The sequence below is a fragment of the Podarcis raffonei genome, chromosome 3, assembly GCF_027172205.1.
Source record: "Podarcis raffonei isolate rPodRaf1 chromosome 3, rPodRaf1.pri, whole genome shotgun sequence".
Taxonomy (NCBI): Eukaryota; Metazoa; Chordata; class Lepidosauria; order Squamata; family Lacertidae; genus Podarcis; species Podarcis raffonei.
This window is the reverse complement of record NC_070604.1, coordinates 123,360,121-123,379,586: the sequence shown is the minus strand read 5'-3', so window position 1 is coordinate 123,379,586 and position 19,466 is coordinate 123,360,121. Positions and strand designations below refer to the sequence as shown.

Below are 19,466 nucleotides of genomic sequence, written 5' to 3'. Positions count from 1 at the left end.
TGCATTGCAGAGGGTTGGACTAGATGGCCGCTGGGTACCTTCCAACTTTGTCAGCCCGAATAGCTTGGTTGGTTAGACCATGGTGCCGATAATATCAAGGTTGCCACGGATCATTGAGTGTCACAGTTATATATATTTTAATTTGGTCCAGCTACATCTCCTCCGCGATCCATCATTTGAGTTACCTTTTAGTCAGCAGCCTCAGGAATCACGCTGATAAGCCATTAAGTCTCCGCCAGCTGGGCTGATGGGATATCATAAAATCTTAGAATTGTAGAGTTGGAAGGGATCTCGGGGTCATCTAGTCCAACCCCCAGAAATGCAGGAATCTCAGCTAAAGCATCTGAGACAGATGGCCCTCCAACCCCTGCTTAAAAACCTGCAAGGAAGGAGAGTCCACCATCTCCTGAGGGAGACCTTCCCACTGTTGAACAGCTCTTTCCATCAGAAAGTTCTTCCTGATATTTAGTCTGAATCTCCTTTCTTATAATTTGAAGCCATGGGTTCGAGTCTTGCCCCCCAGAGCAGGAGAAAAGAAGCCTGCTCCCTCTTCTGTGTGACAGCCCTTGAGATATTTGAAGATGACTATCCTATCTCTGGATGGGAGAAAGTGAGGAGGAATTAAATTTAATGAGGGTGAAAGAGGAGTGTGCAAAATATGGTCTGAAGCTCAACATCAAAAAAATGAAGATCATGGCCACTGGGCCCATCACCTCCTGGCAAATAGAAGGGGAAGAAATGGAGGCAGTGAGAGATTTTACTCTCTTGGGCTCCATGATCATTGCAGATGGTGACAGCAGCCACGAAATTAAAAGACGCCTGCTCCTTGGGAGAAAAGCAATGACAAACCTAGACAGCATCTTAAAAAGCAGAGACATCACCTTGCCAACAAAGGTCCGTATAGTAAAAGCTCTGGTTTTCCCAGTAGTGATGTATGGAAGTGAGAGCTGGACCATCAAGAAGGCTGATCGCCAAAGAATTGACACTTTTGAATTCTGGTGCTGGAGGAGACTCTTGAGAGTCCCATGGACTGCAAGAAAATCCAACCTCTCCATTCTGAAGGAAATCAGCTCTGAGTGCTCACTGGAAGGACAGATCCTGAAGCTGAGGCTCCAAGACTTTGGCCATGAGAAGAGAAGACTCCCTGGAAAAGACCCTGATGTTGGGAAAGATGGAGGGTGCAAGGAGAAGGGGACGACAGAGGACGAGATGGTGGGACAGTGTTCTCGAAGCTACCAGCATGAATTTGACCAAACTGCGGGAGGCAGTGGAAGACAGGAGTGCCTGGCGTGCTCTGGTCCAGGGGGTCACAAAGAGTCGGACATGACTAAATGACTAAACAACAACATCCTATCTCCTCTCAGTCTTCTCTTTTCCAGGCTAAACATACCCAGTTCCTTCAACTGTTCCTCATAAGGCTTTGTTTCCAGACCCTTAATCCTCTTGGTTGCCCTGCTCTGCACACCTTCCAGTTTGTCAACATCCTTCCTAAATTGTGGTGCCCAGAATTGGACACAGTATTCCAGGTGTGGTCAGAATAGAGAGGGACTATGACTTCCCTTGATCTGGACACTAGCCTTTGTTGATGCAGCCTAGAATTGTATTAGCAATTGAGTTGTGGCGCAAAACATCTGTGGGTTGGTCTAGACAGCCCTTAGGGTCCCTTCCAACTCTGCAATTCTATCTGGAGGGCACCCAGTTGGGTATGGGTGGTCCAAAATTTGGCCACAGAATATTCCAGGTCCCTCTCCCACCTCCGTATTTTGTTGGAAGCACCTCCCCCCCCCCCCAGAGTGGCTGGGGTAACCCAGTCAGATGGGCCAGGTATAAGTAAATAATAATAATAATAATAATAATAATAATAATAATAATAATAATAATATTGCATTGCATGCATGGGGGCTCTGGGTAGGTTGGCATTCAAAGCTTGCTCCCTCTCCTCTTTGGTCCTGCAGGTGTAAAAATAATCCCCACGGCCTGCCTTGCAGGGTTGATTGCAGAATTAAGGACACACCTGGCCTAATCCTGAGCTTGCAAGAGCTTGGAAAGAGGTGCCTGGTGTGGAAGGTCAGCAAGGTGGGAGGTGGGGGGTGGAAGTGTTGGCGCCGGTCTGGGAGGCCCTGAACTGAGGAGGAGGAGGAGGAGGAGAGTGACCCAAGTGGGAGTTGGGAATTAGCAGGGTTGAGATCATCCCCTGCCCTTAATGAGCCGGCTAAGTGCTTCCCATCTCTGGTAATGATGCGCAAGGATGAATAAATCATGGGAGCCCCAGCTAATCGCTGTTCCTTGGGGAAGGCAATGGGGCAGGAGGGGAGGGGAGCGGAGCAGGGAAGCGTGTTAACCTGCTGGGCTGGCCCATTCATAAAATCGGAGCAGATGGTAAGGGGGGGGGGAGAGAAGAGGCTTCTGGCTGCCTCCCGCCCTTATCTGAAACACACACAGCCAGTTTTGGCTCGGAGGTGTGCAGATGGCTGTCTCTCACTAGAACCGATACACATCCCGTGAAGCTGAACGTTGGAAGATTCAGGGCAGTGTAGACTGTGGAACTCTCGGCCACAGGAGATGGTGATGGCCCCAACTTGGATGGCTTTTAAAGAGGACGAGAGGGCTATGGATGGCTCTGCAATGCTCTTGGATCAGCAACCTTTTTCAGCTGTATCCCTCACACCATGTGGTGGGCTGGAGTATTTTTTTTGGGGGGGGGAATGAACGACAACAACAATCCCCATGTTACACCCCCCCAAACTACATCACTCATACATCATGAAAGGGGAGGTCTGGTGGCAGGAATCTGAGCATCCTGGACCCTGCCCCATGGTTCCCCTTGCCCTCCACCAAACATCCCTCAAGTGGAACAAAAGAGATATTTCCATGTTTCCCAGCCAAGTTCATCACACCCTTTTGTCTTCATCTCGGTTGGTAATTCCTGGAATGGCTACCTGTCTGGCACTCAGGTATCAGGAGGCCAGGGATTATCCCTCAGGCAGAGGGGCTGCTGAGGAGCTGAGCTCACAGGTCTAGATGAATTTCTGAAGTTTTCCCAGTGAGCCAGTACATAGATGCATTGACCAGTGAATTCTTACATTTGGCATCGTGCAGCAGAGGCCCTTTGAATAGGCAGGAAGAAACTGTGATGAAGTGTTTCCTGGGGACAAGTCACAAAAGTGATTGTGCTGATTTTGGTAGTGGGCTGCATGTGCAGGATATCTGCTGGAGGGGCAACCCCCCCCCCAAAAAAACCCCTATACATAAATTCCTGCAACAGTCACAAGTCTCTCCCCCCCCATCCTGCCTTTGCTCCTCTTCCAGCTGCTGCCACGACGCCCCCCCCGCCTTGTCAGCCTGTCCCCACATCTCTGCTTCCTTGGGGAGAAGACGGACACAGCTGTCTCCAGAATGGGGGGGGGGGTGGCGGCTTCTCTGCCTCACTCTGCTTCTTCCTCCCCCCCCCAATCCTCATAGCAGCTTTCCCCATCTGCGCATCCTGTCTTCCATCATCCCCCTTGTTTGCTGGAGTCGGGGGTTTGTTGCAGGAGGGGGGTGGGCTCTGGAGACAGACATGTTTGCGGAGGGGAGGGGGTCGTTGCCTGGCTTAAGGCACAATCTTTTCTGGGGGGAGCAGTGAAAGTAAAGAAGGCTTTTGGCCCTGGGAAACGGGTGCGAGATGCTTGCAATCGGGAGTCGAGGCAACCTAGGGCCTGGAGCGAGTGATGGGAGGGAAGGGGGCTTCTCAACAAATATAGCCAGTCCCTGTTTCCCTGCGCGGCTGAGTAAACCGTAGCCAGTTCCCACATCTTTGAGGCAAAGAGCTTTGTTCCCAGGGAGTCCCAGTTTTAGGAATCCAGAGGAGGCAAAAATCTCATGGGAGGGGGGCACAATTCACTCCTGATACAGCGTCCTGTTCTTGCCTGTTCTGGGTGTACATTTCCAAAATATAAGATAAAAAACAAATAAAATAAAACCTACATACAGCAACAGTGTTTTGTGTTGTGTAGGCTCCTAGGATGCAAGTCATGGACCCCACCTGCTAGCCTGCTCCCTAAAATATCACTGGTTTGCTCCTTTCTATATATAGGGTGCCTACATTCTGCATGGACTGATTGCATGGCAACATGCGCAAATGGCTTTAGATACGTATGAGGTCCATAAATTACCATATATCATATTGTTGTTTAGTCGTTTAGTCGTGTCCGACTCTTCGTGACCCCCTGGACCAGAGCACGCCAGGCCCTCCTGTCTCCCAATGCCTCCCGCAGTTTGGTCAAACTCATGCTGGTAGCTTCGAGAACACTGTCCCACCATCTCGTCCTCTGTCGCCCCCTTCTCCTTGTGCCCTCCATCTTTCCCAACATCAGGGTCTTTTCCAGGGAGTCTTCTCTTCTCATGGCCAAAGGATTGGAGCCTCAGCTTCAGGATCTGTCCTTCCAGTGAGCACTCAGGGCTGATTTCCTTCAGAATGGAGAGGTTTGATCTTCTTGCAGTCCATGGGACTCTTAAGAGTCTCCTCCAGCACCAGAATTCAAAAGCATCCATTCTTCGGCAATCAGCCTTCTTGATGGTCCAGCTCTCACATCCATACATCACTACTGGGAAAACCACAGCTTGAACTATACGGACCTTTGTCGGCAAGGTGATGTCTCTGCTTTTTAAGATGCTGTCTAGGTCTGTCATCACTTTTCTCCCAAGAAGCAGGCGTCTGCAGTATATATGCAACACAAAAAACAACGGCAATTTGTTGTTGATAAAGGACAGCTGGACATATAAAAGGCCCCATTCCCTTCAGCATCTTAGGGCCTCATCCAACCTCAATCCGGCCCTGAGCCTCTTGTGGTTGGAAGCCATTGAGAGCCCTCTCTCCTCCTCCACAAATTTGTCTATTCCTTTTTAAATGCCTTCCAAGTTGGTGGCCATCACTGCCCCCTGTGGCAGGGAGTTCCACAGTTTAACAAAGTGCTGAGTGAAGAAAGACTTCCATTGATCTGCCCTGAATCTCCCAGCTTCATTCAATGTCTTTGAGTCAAAGAATTTCCATGCGAGATGATTTCAAGGCCCGGGGCTGCCAAGCAGTCCAGCTTTTGGAGGCCATTTTCTAGGGCGGGGACACAGCCCTATGTCAGCAAGCTTAGCTGCTGGCTCCGAATGATTGGAAAGCAATTGACTCATTGATCGGGACGTCTCTTGCTCGCTTCCTCTCTGTTCTGGGATGTCCGTGTCTCTCTCTCGGTCTTCAGGGAACCTTCTGGAGGCGGGGGTGGGGTGGGGGGTGGGCAGAAGGGAGCTCTTCCGATAAACGCAGCTGAGTTTGCCTCTGCTGCTGCTGGGGGAGGAGGAGGGGGCTGATTTAATTCATTATATTGACTCCCTGCAAAATAGGTGCAATGTGGTGGCCACGTTCCATGGGGATAACCCCACAGAAGAGCATTGTCTTCAGCACCAAGAGGGCTACAGAGCATGCGCAGAGGGACTCCGCCCCACTTTCAATGCACGTGAAATGACCCCCATCACTAGCCACCCTCTACCCTTTTAAACTGTGGCTCTTTTCAGGGGTGTGTGTGTGTTATTGGGTTGTTGTTTTCATTCTGATTATATGTTTTGATCTTGACGGTATATAAACTCAATAAATATTAATAATAATAATCAGGGCTAGTAGCCATTGGTAGCATTTCTTCACCATCAGTTTGTCTAATTGCTGCTAACTATCAGTACAGATGCGGGTGGCGCTGTGGGTTAAACCACAGAGCCTAGGGCTTGCCGATCAGAAGGTCGGCGGTTCGAATCCCCGCGACGGGGTGAGCTCCCGTCGCTCAGTCCCTGCTCCTGCCAACCTAGCAGTTCGAAAGCACGTCCAAGTGCAAGTAGATAAATAGGTACTGCTCTGGCGGGAAGGGAAACGGCGTTTCCATGCGCTGCTCTGGTTCGCCAGAAGCGGCTTAGTCATGCTGGCCACATGACCCGGAAGCTGTACGCCTGCTCCCTCAGCCAATAAAGCGAGATGAGCGCCGCAACCCCAGAGTTGGTCACAACTGGACCTAACGGTCAGGGGCCCCTTTACCGTTACCTATCAATACAATGTGGAACCCGTTTAGTTGTGCCATTCTCTTGCCCCACATGCGGCCACTTGGCTGCATCCGTCGGCAGCACTGGCAGCAATGCAGGTACCACCTAAGACCCTCCCCACCTTTGCAATATCTTGATCGTTGAAAGCAGCAGCACCTGCCCTTTGGAACTCCCTGCCTATTGATATCAGGCCTTCACTGTACTCATTTCAGTGCCTGCAAAAAAACATTTTTGTTTAGAACAGCCTGCTCAGACATGTAGAATGTGGATGCATGTTTTGATCATTTTTAGTTTATTGCTGGTTTTATTCTTTGAACGTTTCAATGAATTATTTTTTTTACTGATACAGCGGTACCTTGGTTTTCGAACGTCTCTGTTGACGAACGTTTCAGTTTTCGAATGCTGTAAACCCGGAAGTAAATGCTTCGGTTTTCAAACACTTTGCGGAAGTCAAACATGCCTCGCGGCTTCCCTCTTGAGTTTTCCGTATTGAGTTTTCCATTTTGAGCTTTCAGTTTTCAAATGTTTTAGAACTCAAAAGGTCTTCCGGAACAGATTACGTTTGAAAACCGAGGTACCACTGTCATGTTATTGTTTCATTCTCTTTGTAAACCGCTTTGTGGTTCTTTTTTAAAAAACCACACACAAGTTTGTTTATAAAATGCATGAAACAAATAACAATAAATAGATGGACCACAGTGGCTGTAGGCTGCCTGCCCGAGTCAGAGGCATCAGGCCTCTGGAGAGCAGTTGCCGGGGGCTAACACACTCTTGGCATTTTTTAGGGGGTGGGGGGAGCCACTGTGAGAATCAGGAATGCTGAATAGAGCAATCTTTGGTCTGACCCAGCCGGACCCCCCTTACATTCCCCCCCCCCCCGAAGAATTGGAAAAGTGCCTCAATGGTTATCAGCCATAATAGTTTGAAGAGGCAGCCGCATATTCCTGCATTGCAGGGGATTGGAACCTGGGCCGTCTTAACCATTGGCGCTACGGGTTCACGGCACCCGGGCGCCTAGCTCTCAGGGGCAGGAGGCCGAGAGTCCGCGGCCGAGGGTTGGAGTCCGGAGAAGAGCAGCCGACAGCCGAGCAGAGCAGAGCCTGTTGGAGCGCCGTGGGCGGCTCTTTCCTGGACTCCAACGCTCACCCCCAAAGTCATGCCAAGCCACCACTCTGCTCCGCTTGGCTGTTGGCTCTTGCCCCAGTTGCATGGCGGCTGTTTCAGCTGCGCCCACCACACGTGGAGGGCCGTGTAACATTGTGGGTGCTGTGTGACGCATCCTGTTGTGTGCGCCTTTGCTGGCTTTTCCGCTGTTGGCGCACGCTCCCAGCACTGCCCAACGTGGGGTGCCAGCGCAGAATGACTTAAGATGGCCCTGTTTGGAACTTCTACAATTTTATGAAGCTGAGCTCTACCTCTCTTTAAAATCGGAACCGGTGAAGGCGGTGAAGGTCCTGCGTGAGTGTCTGGAGACGGTTGGAGGATGGATGGTGGCTAATGGATTGAGGTTGAATCCTGACAAGGCAGAAGTACTGTTTTGGAGGGACAGGGGGCGGGCAGGTGTGGCGGACTCCTTGGTCCTGAATGGGGCAACTTTGCCCTGAAGGACCAGGTGCGCAGCCTGGGGGTCATTTTGGACTCACAGCTGTCCATGGAGATGCAGGTCAATTCTGTGTCCAGGGCAGCTGTTTAGCAGCTCCATCTGGTACGCAGGCTGAGACCCTCCCTGCCCGCCAACTGTCTCACCAGAGTGGTGCATGCTCTGGTTATCTCTTGCTTGGACTACTGCCATGCGCTCTATGTGGGGCTACCTTTGAAGGTGACCCAGAAACTACAACTAATCCAGAATGCGGCAGCCAGACTGGGGACTGGGAGCGGCCGCCGAGACCACATAACACCGGTCCTGAAAGACCTACACTGACTCCCAGTACATTTCCGAGCACAATTCAAAGTGTTATTGCTGACCTTTAAAGCCCTAAACGGCCTCAGTCCTGTATACCTGAAGGAGCGTCTCCACCTCCATCATTCAGCCCGGACACTGAGGTCCAGCTCCGAGGGTCTTCTGCCGGTTCCCTCGCTACAAGAAGCCAAATTACAGGGAACCAGGCAGAGGGCCTTCTCAGTGGTGGCACCTGCCCTGTGGAATGCCCTCCCACCAGATGTCAAAGAGAAAAACAACCACCAGACTTTTAGAAGACATCTGAAGGCAGCCCTGTTTAGGGAAGATTTTAATGTTTAATAGGTTATTGTATTTTAGTGTTCTGTTGGAAGCCGCCCAGAGTGGCTGGGGAAACCCAGCCAGATGGGCAGGGTATAAATAATAAATTATTATTATTATTATTCCAAGTTCAAGGGCAGGATACTTCTTATCAATGAGGGGACCAGGTGCCCTTTGTCTCAGGCCGAGGAGTCCCCTCCCTTGGGCACTGACCACTGTTGGAGGCAGCGATCTGGGCTAGGCCAATCTGGGTTTGGCCGTGCCCAGCAAAGCGGGGAGATGCAGACCCTCTGAGCTGACCCCTGGAGCAGCAGGTCTCCCTTAACGGATCTGGTGTGTGTTTCGCACCCTGCAGGGAAATTCAAGCTGCTTGACCAGGACAGGGATGTCCGGGAGCCTGTGCAGTACTTCAACAGCGTGGAAGAGGTGGCCAGCATCTTCCCGGACAGGGTCTTCGTCATGGAGGCCATCACCTTCAGCGTCAAGGTCAGTGGCGCTTTCAGGGGACCCAGCTGGGGAGATCTCAGCCAAGGGTTCAAGTGCCAAAGGGATGGAGGAGCAGCCATTTCCACATTGTGAGGGAGTCAGGTCTCCCCATCTCCACTTGAAATCCCACCTCTTCGCTGTGGCTTCCTTCTGCTCACCTGGCAAAGAGCTGAGCCGTGTTGGGGATCTTTCCTGCCCCGTAATAAGGTGGGGAAAGCGCCGCAAAACCTGAGCTGCTGGATGACAGGATTGTAAAATTGGAAGGGACCCCCGAGGGTCATCTAGTCCAACCCCCTGCAACGCAGCAATTGTAGCTGCAGGATCCTTGACAGATGACCATCCAGCCTCTGCTTCCCACTGTCTAACAGCTCTTACTGTCAGAAGGTTCCTCCTGATGTTTAGTTGGAATCTTCCTTCTTCTAACTTGAAGCCATGGGTTCAAGTCTTACCCCCCAGAGCAGGAGAAAACAAGCTTGTTCCTTCTTCCACATGACAACCCTTGAGATTTTTGAAGATGGCTGTCCTATCTCATCTCAATCTCCTCTTTTCCAAGCTAAACATACCCAGTTCCTTCAACCGTTCCTCATCAGGCTTGGTTTCCAGACCCTTCATCCTCCTCTGCCCACCTTCTGGCTTCTCAACATCCTTCTTAAATTTTGGTGCCCAGAACTGGACACAGGATTCCAGACCTGGTCTGACCGAGGCAGAATAGAGTGGGACTATTGCTTCCCTTGATCTGGACACTAGACTTCTGTTAAGGCAGCCTAGAGTAGCATCAGGTTTTGTTGGTTACGCTTGTGGTCCACCAAGACCCCTAGATCCTTTTCACATGTGCTACTGGCAAGCAAGGGACGTGGGTGGGCACTGTGGGTTAAACCACTGAGCCTAGGGTTTGCCGATCAGAAGGTTGGCGGTTCGAATCTCTGCTCCTGCCAACCTAGCAGTTTGAAAGCACGTCAAAGTGCAAGTAGATAAATAGGTACCGCTCGGGCGGGAAGGTAAACGGCATTTCCGTGTGCTGCTCTGGTTCGCCCGAAGTGGCTTAGTCATGCTGGCCACATGACCTGGAAGCTCCCTCAGTAAAGTGAGATGAGCGCCGCAACCCCAGAGTTGGCCACAACTGGACCTAATGGTCAGGGGTCCCTTTACCTTTACCTTACTGGCAAGCAAAGTTTTCCCCCATCCTATATTTGTGCCCCTTCTTCTTCCATCTCCTGGCTGACCCTCTTTTTCCTCCCAGGTGGTGTCGGGGGAGTTCAGCGAGGACAGCGAGGTGTACAACTTCACACTGCACGCCGGGGACGAGCTGACGCTCATGGGCCAGGCTGAGATCCTGTGTGCGAAAGCCGCCAAGGAGAAGTCGCGCTTCAACACGTTGCTCCGGAAGCTGGGCAAGGCGGGCGTCGCTGGCGGAGGTGCCGCGGCCGGTGGTGGTGCCAGCAGTGGTGCCGGCGGTGGGGGCAGCCGCCCGCTGAAGGGCAAGATGCCCTGCCTGATCTGCATGAACCACCGCACAAACGAGAGCCTCAGTTTGCCCTTCCAGTGCAAGGGGCGCTTCAGTACCCGCTCCCCGCTGGAGCTTCAGATGCAGGAGGGCGAGCACACCATCCGCAGCATCATCGAGAAGGTGCGGCTGCCCGTCAACGTAACAGTGCCCACGCGGCCCCCGCGCAACCCCTACGACCTCCACGCCATCCGCGAGGGCCACTGCTACAAGCTGCTCAGCATCATCTCCAAGACGGTGGTCCTCTGCTGCATCCTGCGCAGGGACGCTGTGGCACCCTTCCACTTCCTCCTACTGACGGACATGCCCCGCTTCCTGCTCCCCGAGGGAGCGCTGTGGGGCGGAGGGGACGCCCGCCTGGAGAAGCTCCTCCGCGAGAGCGCCGCCCTCTGCCAGGAGTGCTTCGACCCCAACGAATACTCCAAGGCGGTGCGCGAGGCCAAGGCGGACCTGGCGGAGGAGTGCGCCAGTCCCCGGCGCGTCCGCCTCTGCCTCCAGGGCTATGCCCGCGACGAACTGGCGCACTCCTTCCAGCGCCTCTCGCTCTGCCTCTACAGCACCTCCGGGGGCGCCCGCCAGGACCCCGCCTCCGGGGGGAGGAGCCAGAGGACGCTCCTCCCTTCCCGCCAGGACCACCACGAGGCCCTCTTCCCCGACGCCCCGGACGCCGAGCGGGAATACACGACGCCCGACTGGACCGAGCCGGCCTTCCGGGCTCCGGAACTGCCCTACGAGGAGCTGTGGACCAACCAGAACCGCGGGAGCTACGCAGAGCCCAGCGGGAAGCCGGCGGGCCTGGAGAGCGGCAACCCGGGCCAAAGAGACCTCATCTCCTTCGCCGGACTCGCCTCGCCCCTGGGGTCCCCGCCACTGTGCCAACAGGGCCTGCTGGGGGAGGAGCCTGCGGGAGATGCACCGCCCCCGGTCCCACCCAAGTCTGATGCGGTGAGAGACGCCTCAGGCGGCCGGGAAAGGGGGAGCAGGGATGTGGAGGAGCTCGATTGGATCGGTTTGGGGACACAGGCGGGGGGGGCATTCATGACCCGCAGGGATGTATCCGGAATACAGTGGACGCTCGGGTCACAAACGTGATCCGTACGGGATGCACGGTCGCAACCCGCAGCTTCGCAACCTGCAGCGCTGCATCTGTGCACATGCAGGTCGCGATTCAGTGCTTCAGCGCATGCGCAAAGCACGATTTTAGTGCTTCTGTGCATGCGCGAGCGCCAAAACCCAGGAGTAACCTGTTCCGGTACTTCCGGGCTCAGCATGGTGTGCAACATGAAAACGTGCAAACCCAAGTATGTGTAACCCAAGGTATGACTGTACTGCATTCAGAAGGAATGTCCAGGCAGAATTCGGCAAAATGTCTGGGAAAATCCAGACGTGTGGCAACCCATGTCGACAGTGTTGTTTTGTCTGATCGCTCTTAAAAATAGCTCAAAAGCATCAATATATTATTATTATTATTATTATTATTATTTTATTAGCAATTTTTGTGTCTGGATTTTCACTTTTCGAAATATGGCAGCCCTAAACAAACCAAGAAAGGGGAGCAGTTCCGAAGATCAGGCCGCCCGCTCAGTGTGGTTGCGGCGCCTTTTTGAGATTGACCGATTTGAGGTCTGCCTGCAAATGTGTTAGGCTGTAAGATTTTGGGTTGGGGCAGCTCTGGAGTATCCCCACCCCCAGCTGTCCTGCTGAGCTTTGCTTATGGCTAGCATTGGGGGTTTTGGCTAGAGAAGGTTCCATACCTGGAGAGTCAAGTTTTAGGACGAAATGACAGATTGCACAGAATTTGGTTCCCTGCTGTGAAAATGGCCAAGCCCCTTCCCCTGGCCGGCTGCTTCCCTGCCTCCCATCCCTGGCTGCTACAGGTCCAGGATCTTAGCAGTTGTGCGCAAAACCCAAAGAAGGATTTTGCTCACTTGCACTTCAGTTCAGCGCGTAAGATTGGGTTTTTGCAAGGCAGAGATGCAGAACAAGCAGAAATCCTCTTGGATTTGGGGGAATTAATCAGGACACAATATGATCGGGCGAAGGGGTGGTGACCCCTGTGTTTCCCTCCCAAGGCAAATGCAGAGAGGGGCTTTTAGGGGTGAATGGCTGGAAGTGTATTTAATCAGTTCCCCCCAAACTGAGCTCCGACAGTGACAGTAAACCCAGCCGGAGGGTGTGTTTGTGTGGAGACTTGCAGAGGAGAACTAGCCACATCTGCTAAGCCTCTTCTGCAAATGGCCCTTTCTGCCCACCCACCCGCCACTGTCATTCATCTTTGGGGGCATGCCTCTTTCTTAAAGTTGCCCTCCCATTGGGACTCTTGCTGTGCCCCCATTTAGAGGTGTGTGGTCTGCCCTTCCGATCGCTCTGGTCTTGGCTTCCAGCTGTCTATCACCACTGCAGAAAGCGAATGACTCTCTCTCTCTCCATCTTTTCCAGGTGAGAGAGGAGTGCCGCCTTCTCGTCACGCCCCCAGTGCCACCCCGGGGTGGCCATGCGCCAGCCGCTTCCAGCCCTCCAGTTCCTCTGCGTTTCCCGAAGCTCCAGGGAGCTGCTTCTCCCAGCTCCAGCCTCTCCTACTACTCGCCTGGACTGCATGATGGGTAAGTTGCTTCCCAAGGGGGTGGGGGTGGGCTGAGGACCCTGGGCTTCTCCCCTCCCTCCCAGAGGCTGGGGCTTCTCAGTTGAAGCCACGCGAGAGCTCCATGCTCCAGAGTGCTCTCATTCTCCGTCTTCCTTCGTGTAAGTTTTTGGCACAAAGGAACACCTGGTTATGAACCCAACAAGGCCTTGAACCAGCCACCTGCCCCAGGTTATGGACTACAATGCCCATGAGCACCAGCTGACATGGCCAGTGCTCAGGGATGCTGGGAGTTGTAGTCCTGGGGGGGTGCTGTTTTTTGCTGAATCAACAGAAGTCATGTGTCCAGATCAAGGGAATGAATAATCCCACTTTATTCTGCCTTGGTCAGACCACACCTGAAATACTGTGTCCAGTTCTGGGCACCACATTTTAAGAAGGATGGAAGGTGTGCAGAGGAGGGCAACCAAGAGGATCAAGGGTCTGGAAACCAGGCATTATGAAGAACAATGGAAGGAGTTGGGAATACTTAGCCCGGAGAAGAGGATACTGAGAGGAGATTTGAGAGCCATCTTCAAATACCATTCTTTTCCGTGTTTTTTTTTACTCTAAAATAAGGTTCAAAATCAGGGCTCGTCTTATACACGGATAGTATCTCCCCCCATTTTCTTAAACTGGAGTCCCCAAAAATAGGGGGCGTCTTATACACAGGGGCGTCTTATAGACAGAAAGATGCAGTATCTCAAGGGCTGTCATGTGGAAGAGGGAGCAAGCTTGTATTCTCCTGCTCCAATCTAATGACTTCAAGTTACAACACAGGAGATTCTGAGTGAACATCAGGAAGAACTTTCCGACGGCAAGAGCTTTTCAACACTGGAAGAGTCTCCCTCGGGAAGTTGTGGATTCTTCTTCCTTGGAGGTTTGTAAGCAGAGGTTGGCTGGCCACCTGTTGAACGTTCTTCATCTGTGGTTCCTGCATTGCAGGGGGCTGGACTACATGACCCTCGGGGGTCCCTTCCAACTCTATGATGGGCAGCAGGTTGGTGCTGGCTGCGTTAAATGAAGCATTGAGTCAGGTGTTGGGACTTCATGAGCATGTGGGGAGAGCCACCTGGTCCTGGGTCATCAGGCTGCTGAGGGCAGGATCTAGGATTGGTGAAAGCTGACTGCCAGGAAAGCTGCATTTCTGGCTGGTTCTCCTCTTGTTCACCTTAATAAATAATAATAATAATAATATTTTTTAATTTATACCCTTCCCTTTCCGGTTCAGAAAACCGGGCTCAGGGCGACTAACAACAAATTTAAAACACTTAATTGATGCAACAAAACCAGCATAAAATACAGTATAAAACGTGAATAACAATAAATTCAGAATTCAAAAATCAATTTAGGGGGAAGATCCATCCAATAATAAACCTTACATGATCACCAGGGCTAGCTGGCTAAATTAGTCCTTGGCGCAAAAGCGCCCCCATGTGGCCACAGACTTGGACTCCTGAGAAGTTTCCCTGCTGGAAACCACTAAGTTTGCTTCTGGAGGTGCAAAAATTCCAGGTGCTAAAAATATTGCTGCAGGGTTTGGAAAGATGCTGGACCTCTTCTGTCAGGATGTTGGAAAATTGTGCTGGCTTTCAAGCTTTGCAAAAAGGGGAAACAGCAGCAGGTGACCCTGGAAGAATTCCTGAGACCTTTAGTCCTGTAAGTGAGCCTGTCTATCCTGCCGGGCCTTTAAGACATGGTGTAGCCAGGATTTTTGTTAAGGGGGGGCAGGACCTTTGTTAGCAGTACTGACATGATTGGTCAGTTAGTTAAGTATTTCTATTGTTTTACTTCATGAGGCAGATGACACAACCTTGATGGCAGAAAGTGAGGAGGAATTAAAGAACCTCTTAATGGGGGTGAAAGAGGAGAGCGCAAAATATGGTCTGAAGCTCAACATCAAAAAAACGAAGATCGTGGCCACTGGTCCCATCACCTCCTGGCAAATAGAAGGGGAAGAAATGGAGGCAGTGAGAGATTTGACTTTCTTGGGCTCCATGATCACTGCAGATGGGGACAGCAGCCACAAAATTAAAAGACGCCTGCTTCTTGGGAGAAGGGCAATGACAGGCCTAGACAGCATCTTGAGAAGTAGAGACATCACCTTGCCAACAAAGGTTCGTATAGTTAAAGCTATGGTTTTCCCAGTAGTGATGTATGGAAGTGAGAGCTGGACCATAAAGAAGGCTGATCGCCGAAGAATTGATGCTTTTGAATTGTGGTGCTGAAGGAGACTCTTGAGAGTCCCATGGACTGCAAGAAAATCAAACCTCTCCATTCTTAAGGAAATCAGCCCTGAGTGCTCACTGGAAGGACAGATCCTGAAGCTGAGGCTCCAAGACTTTGGCCACCTCATGAGAAGAGAAGACTCCCTGGAAAAGACCCTGATGTTGGGAAAGATGGAGGGCACAAAGATGGAGGGACGACAGAGGACGAGATGGTGGGACAGTGTTCTCAAAGCGACCAGCATGAGTTTGACCAAACTGCGGGAGGCAGTGGAAGACAGGAGGGCCTGGTGTGCTCTGGTCCAGGGGGTCACGAAGAGGCGGACACGACTAAACGACTAAACAACAACAACTTGATGAGGGAAGCATGCTTTAAGAGTCTCAGTTCTGGGTGCCTGTTAGTTCATAGAATCATAGACTCCTAGAATCGTACCACTGGAAGGGTCCCCCAAAGGTCATCTAGTCCAACCCCCATAAATTCAGGAATCTCAGCTAAAGCATCTTTAACAGATGGCCCTCCAACCTCTGCTTGAAAACCTCCAAGGAAGGAGAGTCCACAACCTCCTGAGGGAGACGGATCCACTATCCAACTGCTCTTACTGTCGGAAAGTTCATTTGCTTCCAGGTTCCAAGCAATTATGGGGAAAAACTAGTATTTTGGCTTCCTGTGCCTTCTGCAAAGGGAACTCCTGACTGGCTAACTTTTTGGAGTGAGTGGGTAAAGGCAATCTAGAACACTGGCATAGCGTGGGGGTTGCCGGGGGGCTCTGAGTTCGAATCTTGGTGTGTGTGTGTGTGTGTGTGTGTGTGTGTGTGTGTGCGTGTGTGCAAACCAGGCACCCTCTGACCCCTGCAGAGATCCCTTTGCCCTGCCTGGCTCCTGGAGGCTTGGTGTCTGTGAGTTTGCTCTGACTTCTGTACTCCCTTCTCCTCTCCTCTCCTCTCCCAGGTCGAGGCCGCAGAGTGGCAGCTGCTCCCCGTCTCCCGACTCCTACTCCCTGTACTGCTACCCCTGCACCTGGGGAGACTGCAAAGCGGGGGAGTCCTCCGGCCGGCCGCTGGCCAGCCCCCCAGCCCTGCCTCAAGCCCAGGGCTCCTCGTGGTCGGATCCGTGGCCATACAGCGACCTGAGCGTGGCCACGGGGAGGCCCACCCCGCTGCTGGCGGGCGGCGAAGCCAGCGCCCTCAAGAGCTACCGCAGCTGCCCTCGCCTGAAGCCTCCCCAGGCGCCTCAGAAACGCTTTGCCCCCTTTGGGGCGCTCAACCCTTTCTCCAACCCGGCCTCCTCCGAGTGGCTGGAGCCCCTTGAGTGGCAGAAGACCTCTTCCCCCGAGACCTTTGACCCCTTCGAGGGCACCGCTGCTTCCTCCTCCTCCTCCCCGGAGGGCGAGCCCCGCTACAGCCCTGTGCCCCCGCCACGCCCTGCCAAGCAGGCCTTCGAGTCCCCCGAGCACGTCGCCCTCCGGACGCCCCTGCCGCCCTCCGTCACCCGTGGCGCAGAATTGGGCGCCGCCACCCGCCTCTACCTGGCCCCGGGGGTCATCGAGGTGCCCCCTGCCCGGCTCAGCGGGGACGGCTCTCCCTGGCAGCCTCCGGCCGACCTGTCGGCCCTGTCTCTGGAAGAGGTCTCCCGCTGCCTGCGTTTCATCGGGCTCTCGGAGGACGTGGTGAGCTTCTTTGGGCGGGAGCGCATTGACGGTAGCATCTTCGTGCAGCTGACCGAGGAGATCCTGAGCGAGGACTTCTGCCTCACCAAGCTCCAGGTCAAGAAGATCATGCAGTTCATCAAGGGCTGGCGCCCCAAGATCTAGAACCGGGTGGGGTGGGAGGAGGAGCCTGGGACGTCCGCAGGGGCTGGACCTGCAGGCAAAGGGGGTCACTTTGCCTGGCAATGTGGGGAGAGTCCTCTGGATCTGTCGCAAGAGGGCAGTGGTGCTGGGGCACTTTGCGAGCAGGTCTCCCCCACCCCCAAGAGCGCTGGTGGGCAGAGAGCAGCAAGGGCATGAACGGAGGGAGGGCTGGATGGGTGAGCCTGAAGCATAAACCCAGTGGAAAAGGAAGGAAGGAGCCAGGAGGTTAAACGGTGGAACTCACTGCTGCAGGATGGCTTTCAAAGAGGATTAGACAAATCCAGGGAGGAGAAGGCAATCGATGTGAGGGCCCTGCCTTGCCCCATGCTTAAGAGGCAGCAATGCTTCTGAGTTGCTGGGAGCCGCAGGAGGCGAGAGGGCTTGTGTTTGAATCCTGCGTGTGGGGCTCCCATGAGGGCATCTGGCTGGCCACTGGGAGAACAGGTTGCTGGACTGGCTGGGCCATCGGCCTGATCCGGCAGGTTCTTCTGTTGATGAGGAAGGGTCTGAAGGAGACCTACAAGTGTTTCGGGGGACTCTGCCTGCCCTGGCCCAGCGCTAGCGCATTGGCCATTCCTGCATGTGGTGTCCGGTTGTCCAGTGCGGAGGAAAAGAAAGCAGTCCAAAAGTGGAGAGTTATGATGTGACCCCCATTTCTCACCCAGAGCTCCACCTTCATTTGGACCCCATTTTTATTCCAGCAAACAGGCCCCGCTTAGATCTGTCTAGGGGCTTCTCTCATTGCTATGCGGCCACCAGTTTGAAAGATGAGGCAGAAGGGGGCCAGGGAGCTTTTCTGTGCATGGGAAACTGAGGCAGCCGGTGACTGTGGTGCTGGCCCCCTCCCTGGGTGAGGGGTCTTGATCAGGGAGGTGTGGGAGGCAGTGGTTTAGGTCTACAGCGCGAGGGGCCTGCCCTCCAGCATCCGCTACCCCACAGAGCCAGAGCCTCTCCACCCCAGCTGGTATAGCAGTGGGAGCTTCTTGTGGTTATTCTGGGCCCCCTGTCATCATTATTTATGAAATTAGTACGCTACCCTTCAGCAAGAGACCACAGCCTAGAACACTAAATATGTAATAGTAAAAAAAGAGCAATACCTTCCCACAACTGAAAAGGCCATAGATTTAACAGCCAAAGGCGTGGGAAAAGAGGAATGTTTTTGCCTAGCATCTAAAGATCTGGAGTGAAAGCACCAGGCTAGCTTCCCTGGGGAGAGCAGTCCTGATGGGGAGCCACTGCAGAAAAGGCCCCGTTCTTGTGTTGCCACCCTCAGGACAGTTCTAGCAGAGGAGGAACACAAAGAAGGACCTCAGAGGGCGGTCGCTTTTTCCGAGTATTCCATTTTGGAGAGCTGGCAAGGTGAGCACTTACCTGCCTGAATGCAATGTATGGGGGAATCTTGCTGCCTATGGAAGGCCAGCATGTTTAGAAAGTTCCTGTCTTGAAAGAGGTGCCTTTGCTTGACGTTTGATGGGGGATTCAGCAAAAACTGCCCTCGTGGATTTGGCTGCATTGCACGGAACGCCGAAGCTGCCCCTCTCGTGCCTTCATCACACAGACCCGCCCCCCCACCTTTTAAAGCATGTCTCTACTGCCGTGAACTCTAGAACCTTAAAGAAAGTATGAGTGGGAAATTCTCATCTACAAACTCTACGCTTGGGCAGTGCAACTGCAGATGCACGCAGTTCAAGAATTCCTCAGCAACTCCATCATTTGTCCACGGAGAGGTTTGGGGGTATTTGCTGCCTGTGTCAATTTATTTTCTCCTATACCAAGAAAAAAGCACACCAAGAACTCAGGCCAGTATAAGTTTCAGCAGTGGGAGGGGTCCCTACTCGCAAATCAAATGTGGAAAATAACAGGATATATTTATACAAATTTTTCAAACTTATACGACCCCTTAAAAATTAGGTAAGGAACCAAATGTTGTATAATACTGTATTATGACTGTTTTATAATTTATGATAATTTAGAATTTGAATGTATTTTCATGTAATCTTTGATGCTTCCAGCTGATGAAGGTGAAGACATCGAAACAGGGCCCTATCCTGGTTTCTGATCCATAATTGACTTCTGACTTCTGCTCAAAGATTGAAACTAAGACCTTCACATCAAACCTAAGGACTAGCATGAACTTATCTCTACTCATAAACTCTTCTCTCTAATTCTGTAACGAATTATTGTGTTATACATATCCTTGTGAGTTTGAGTTTGTAATCTCTGAGTTTGTAATCCTTGTCAGAATACATACTTTTGAACGGATTAGTTTTTGTTACAAGTGAGTATTGATTTGCGAGGAGGGACCACTCCCACTATTGAAACTTATACTGGCCAGAGTTCTTGGCGCGCTTTTTTTCTTGGTATATTTAATAACAAGAACTCCAGCTTATTTAACGTTAATTTATTTGCTTCTGGCACGAGGCAGAGTCCAGCACGCCCCTCCCTGGGAGTGGGGCAGCTCACTAACGGCACTTTAGCACAACCTGGGGGCAGCTGGGTTGTTTTC

The 19,466-nt window shown here is 52.5% G+C and overlaps 1 protein-coding gene across 2 annotated transcripts in view; it reads left to right on the top strand.

The window, feature by feature from the left end:
- The window catches only part of GAREM2 (GRB2 associated regulator of MAPK1 subtype 2), a 28,425-nt gene extending 10,415 nt beyond the window's left edge, over positions 1-18,010 (top strand). For both annotated transcript variants that reach the window (XM_053383858.1, XM_053383859.1), the window contains exons 3-6: positions 8,631-8,761; positions 10,002-11,210; positions 12,705-12,868; positions 16,060-18,010. In XM_053383858.1, the coding sequence (XP_053239833.1) occupies positions 8,631-8,761; positions 10,002-11,210; positions 12,705-12,868; positions 16,060-16,921 (2,366 nt within the window). In that variant the 3' untranslated portion in view covers positions 16,922-18,010. The remainder of the gene's footprint in view (positions 1-8,630; positions 8,762-10,001; positions 11,211-12,704; positions 12,869-16,059) is intronic.
- Positions 18,011-19,466: the final 1,456 nt, after the last annotated feature.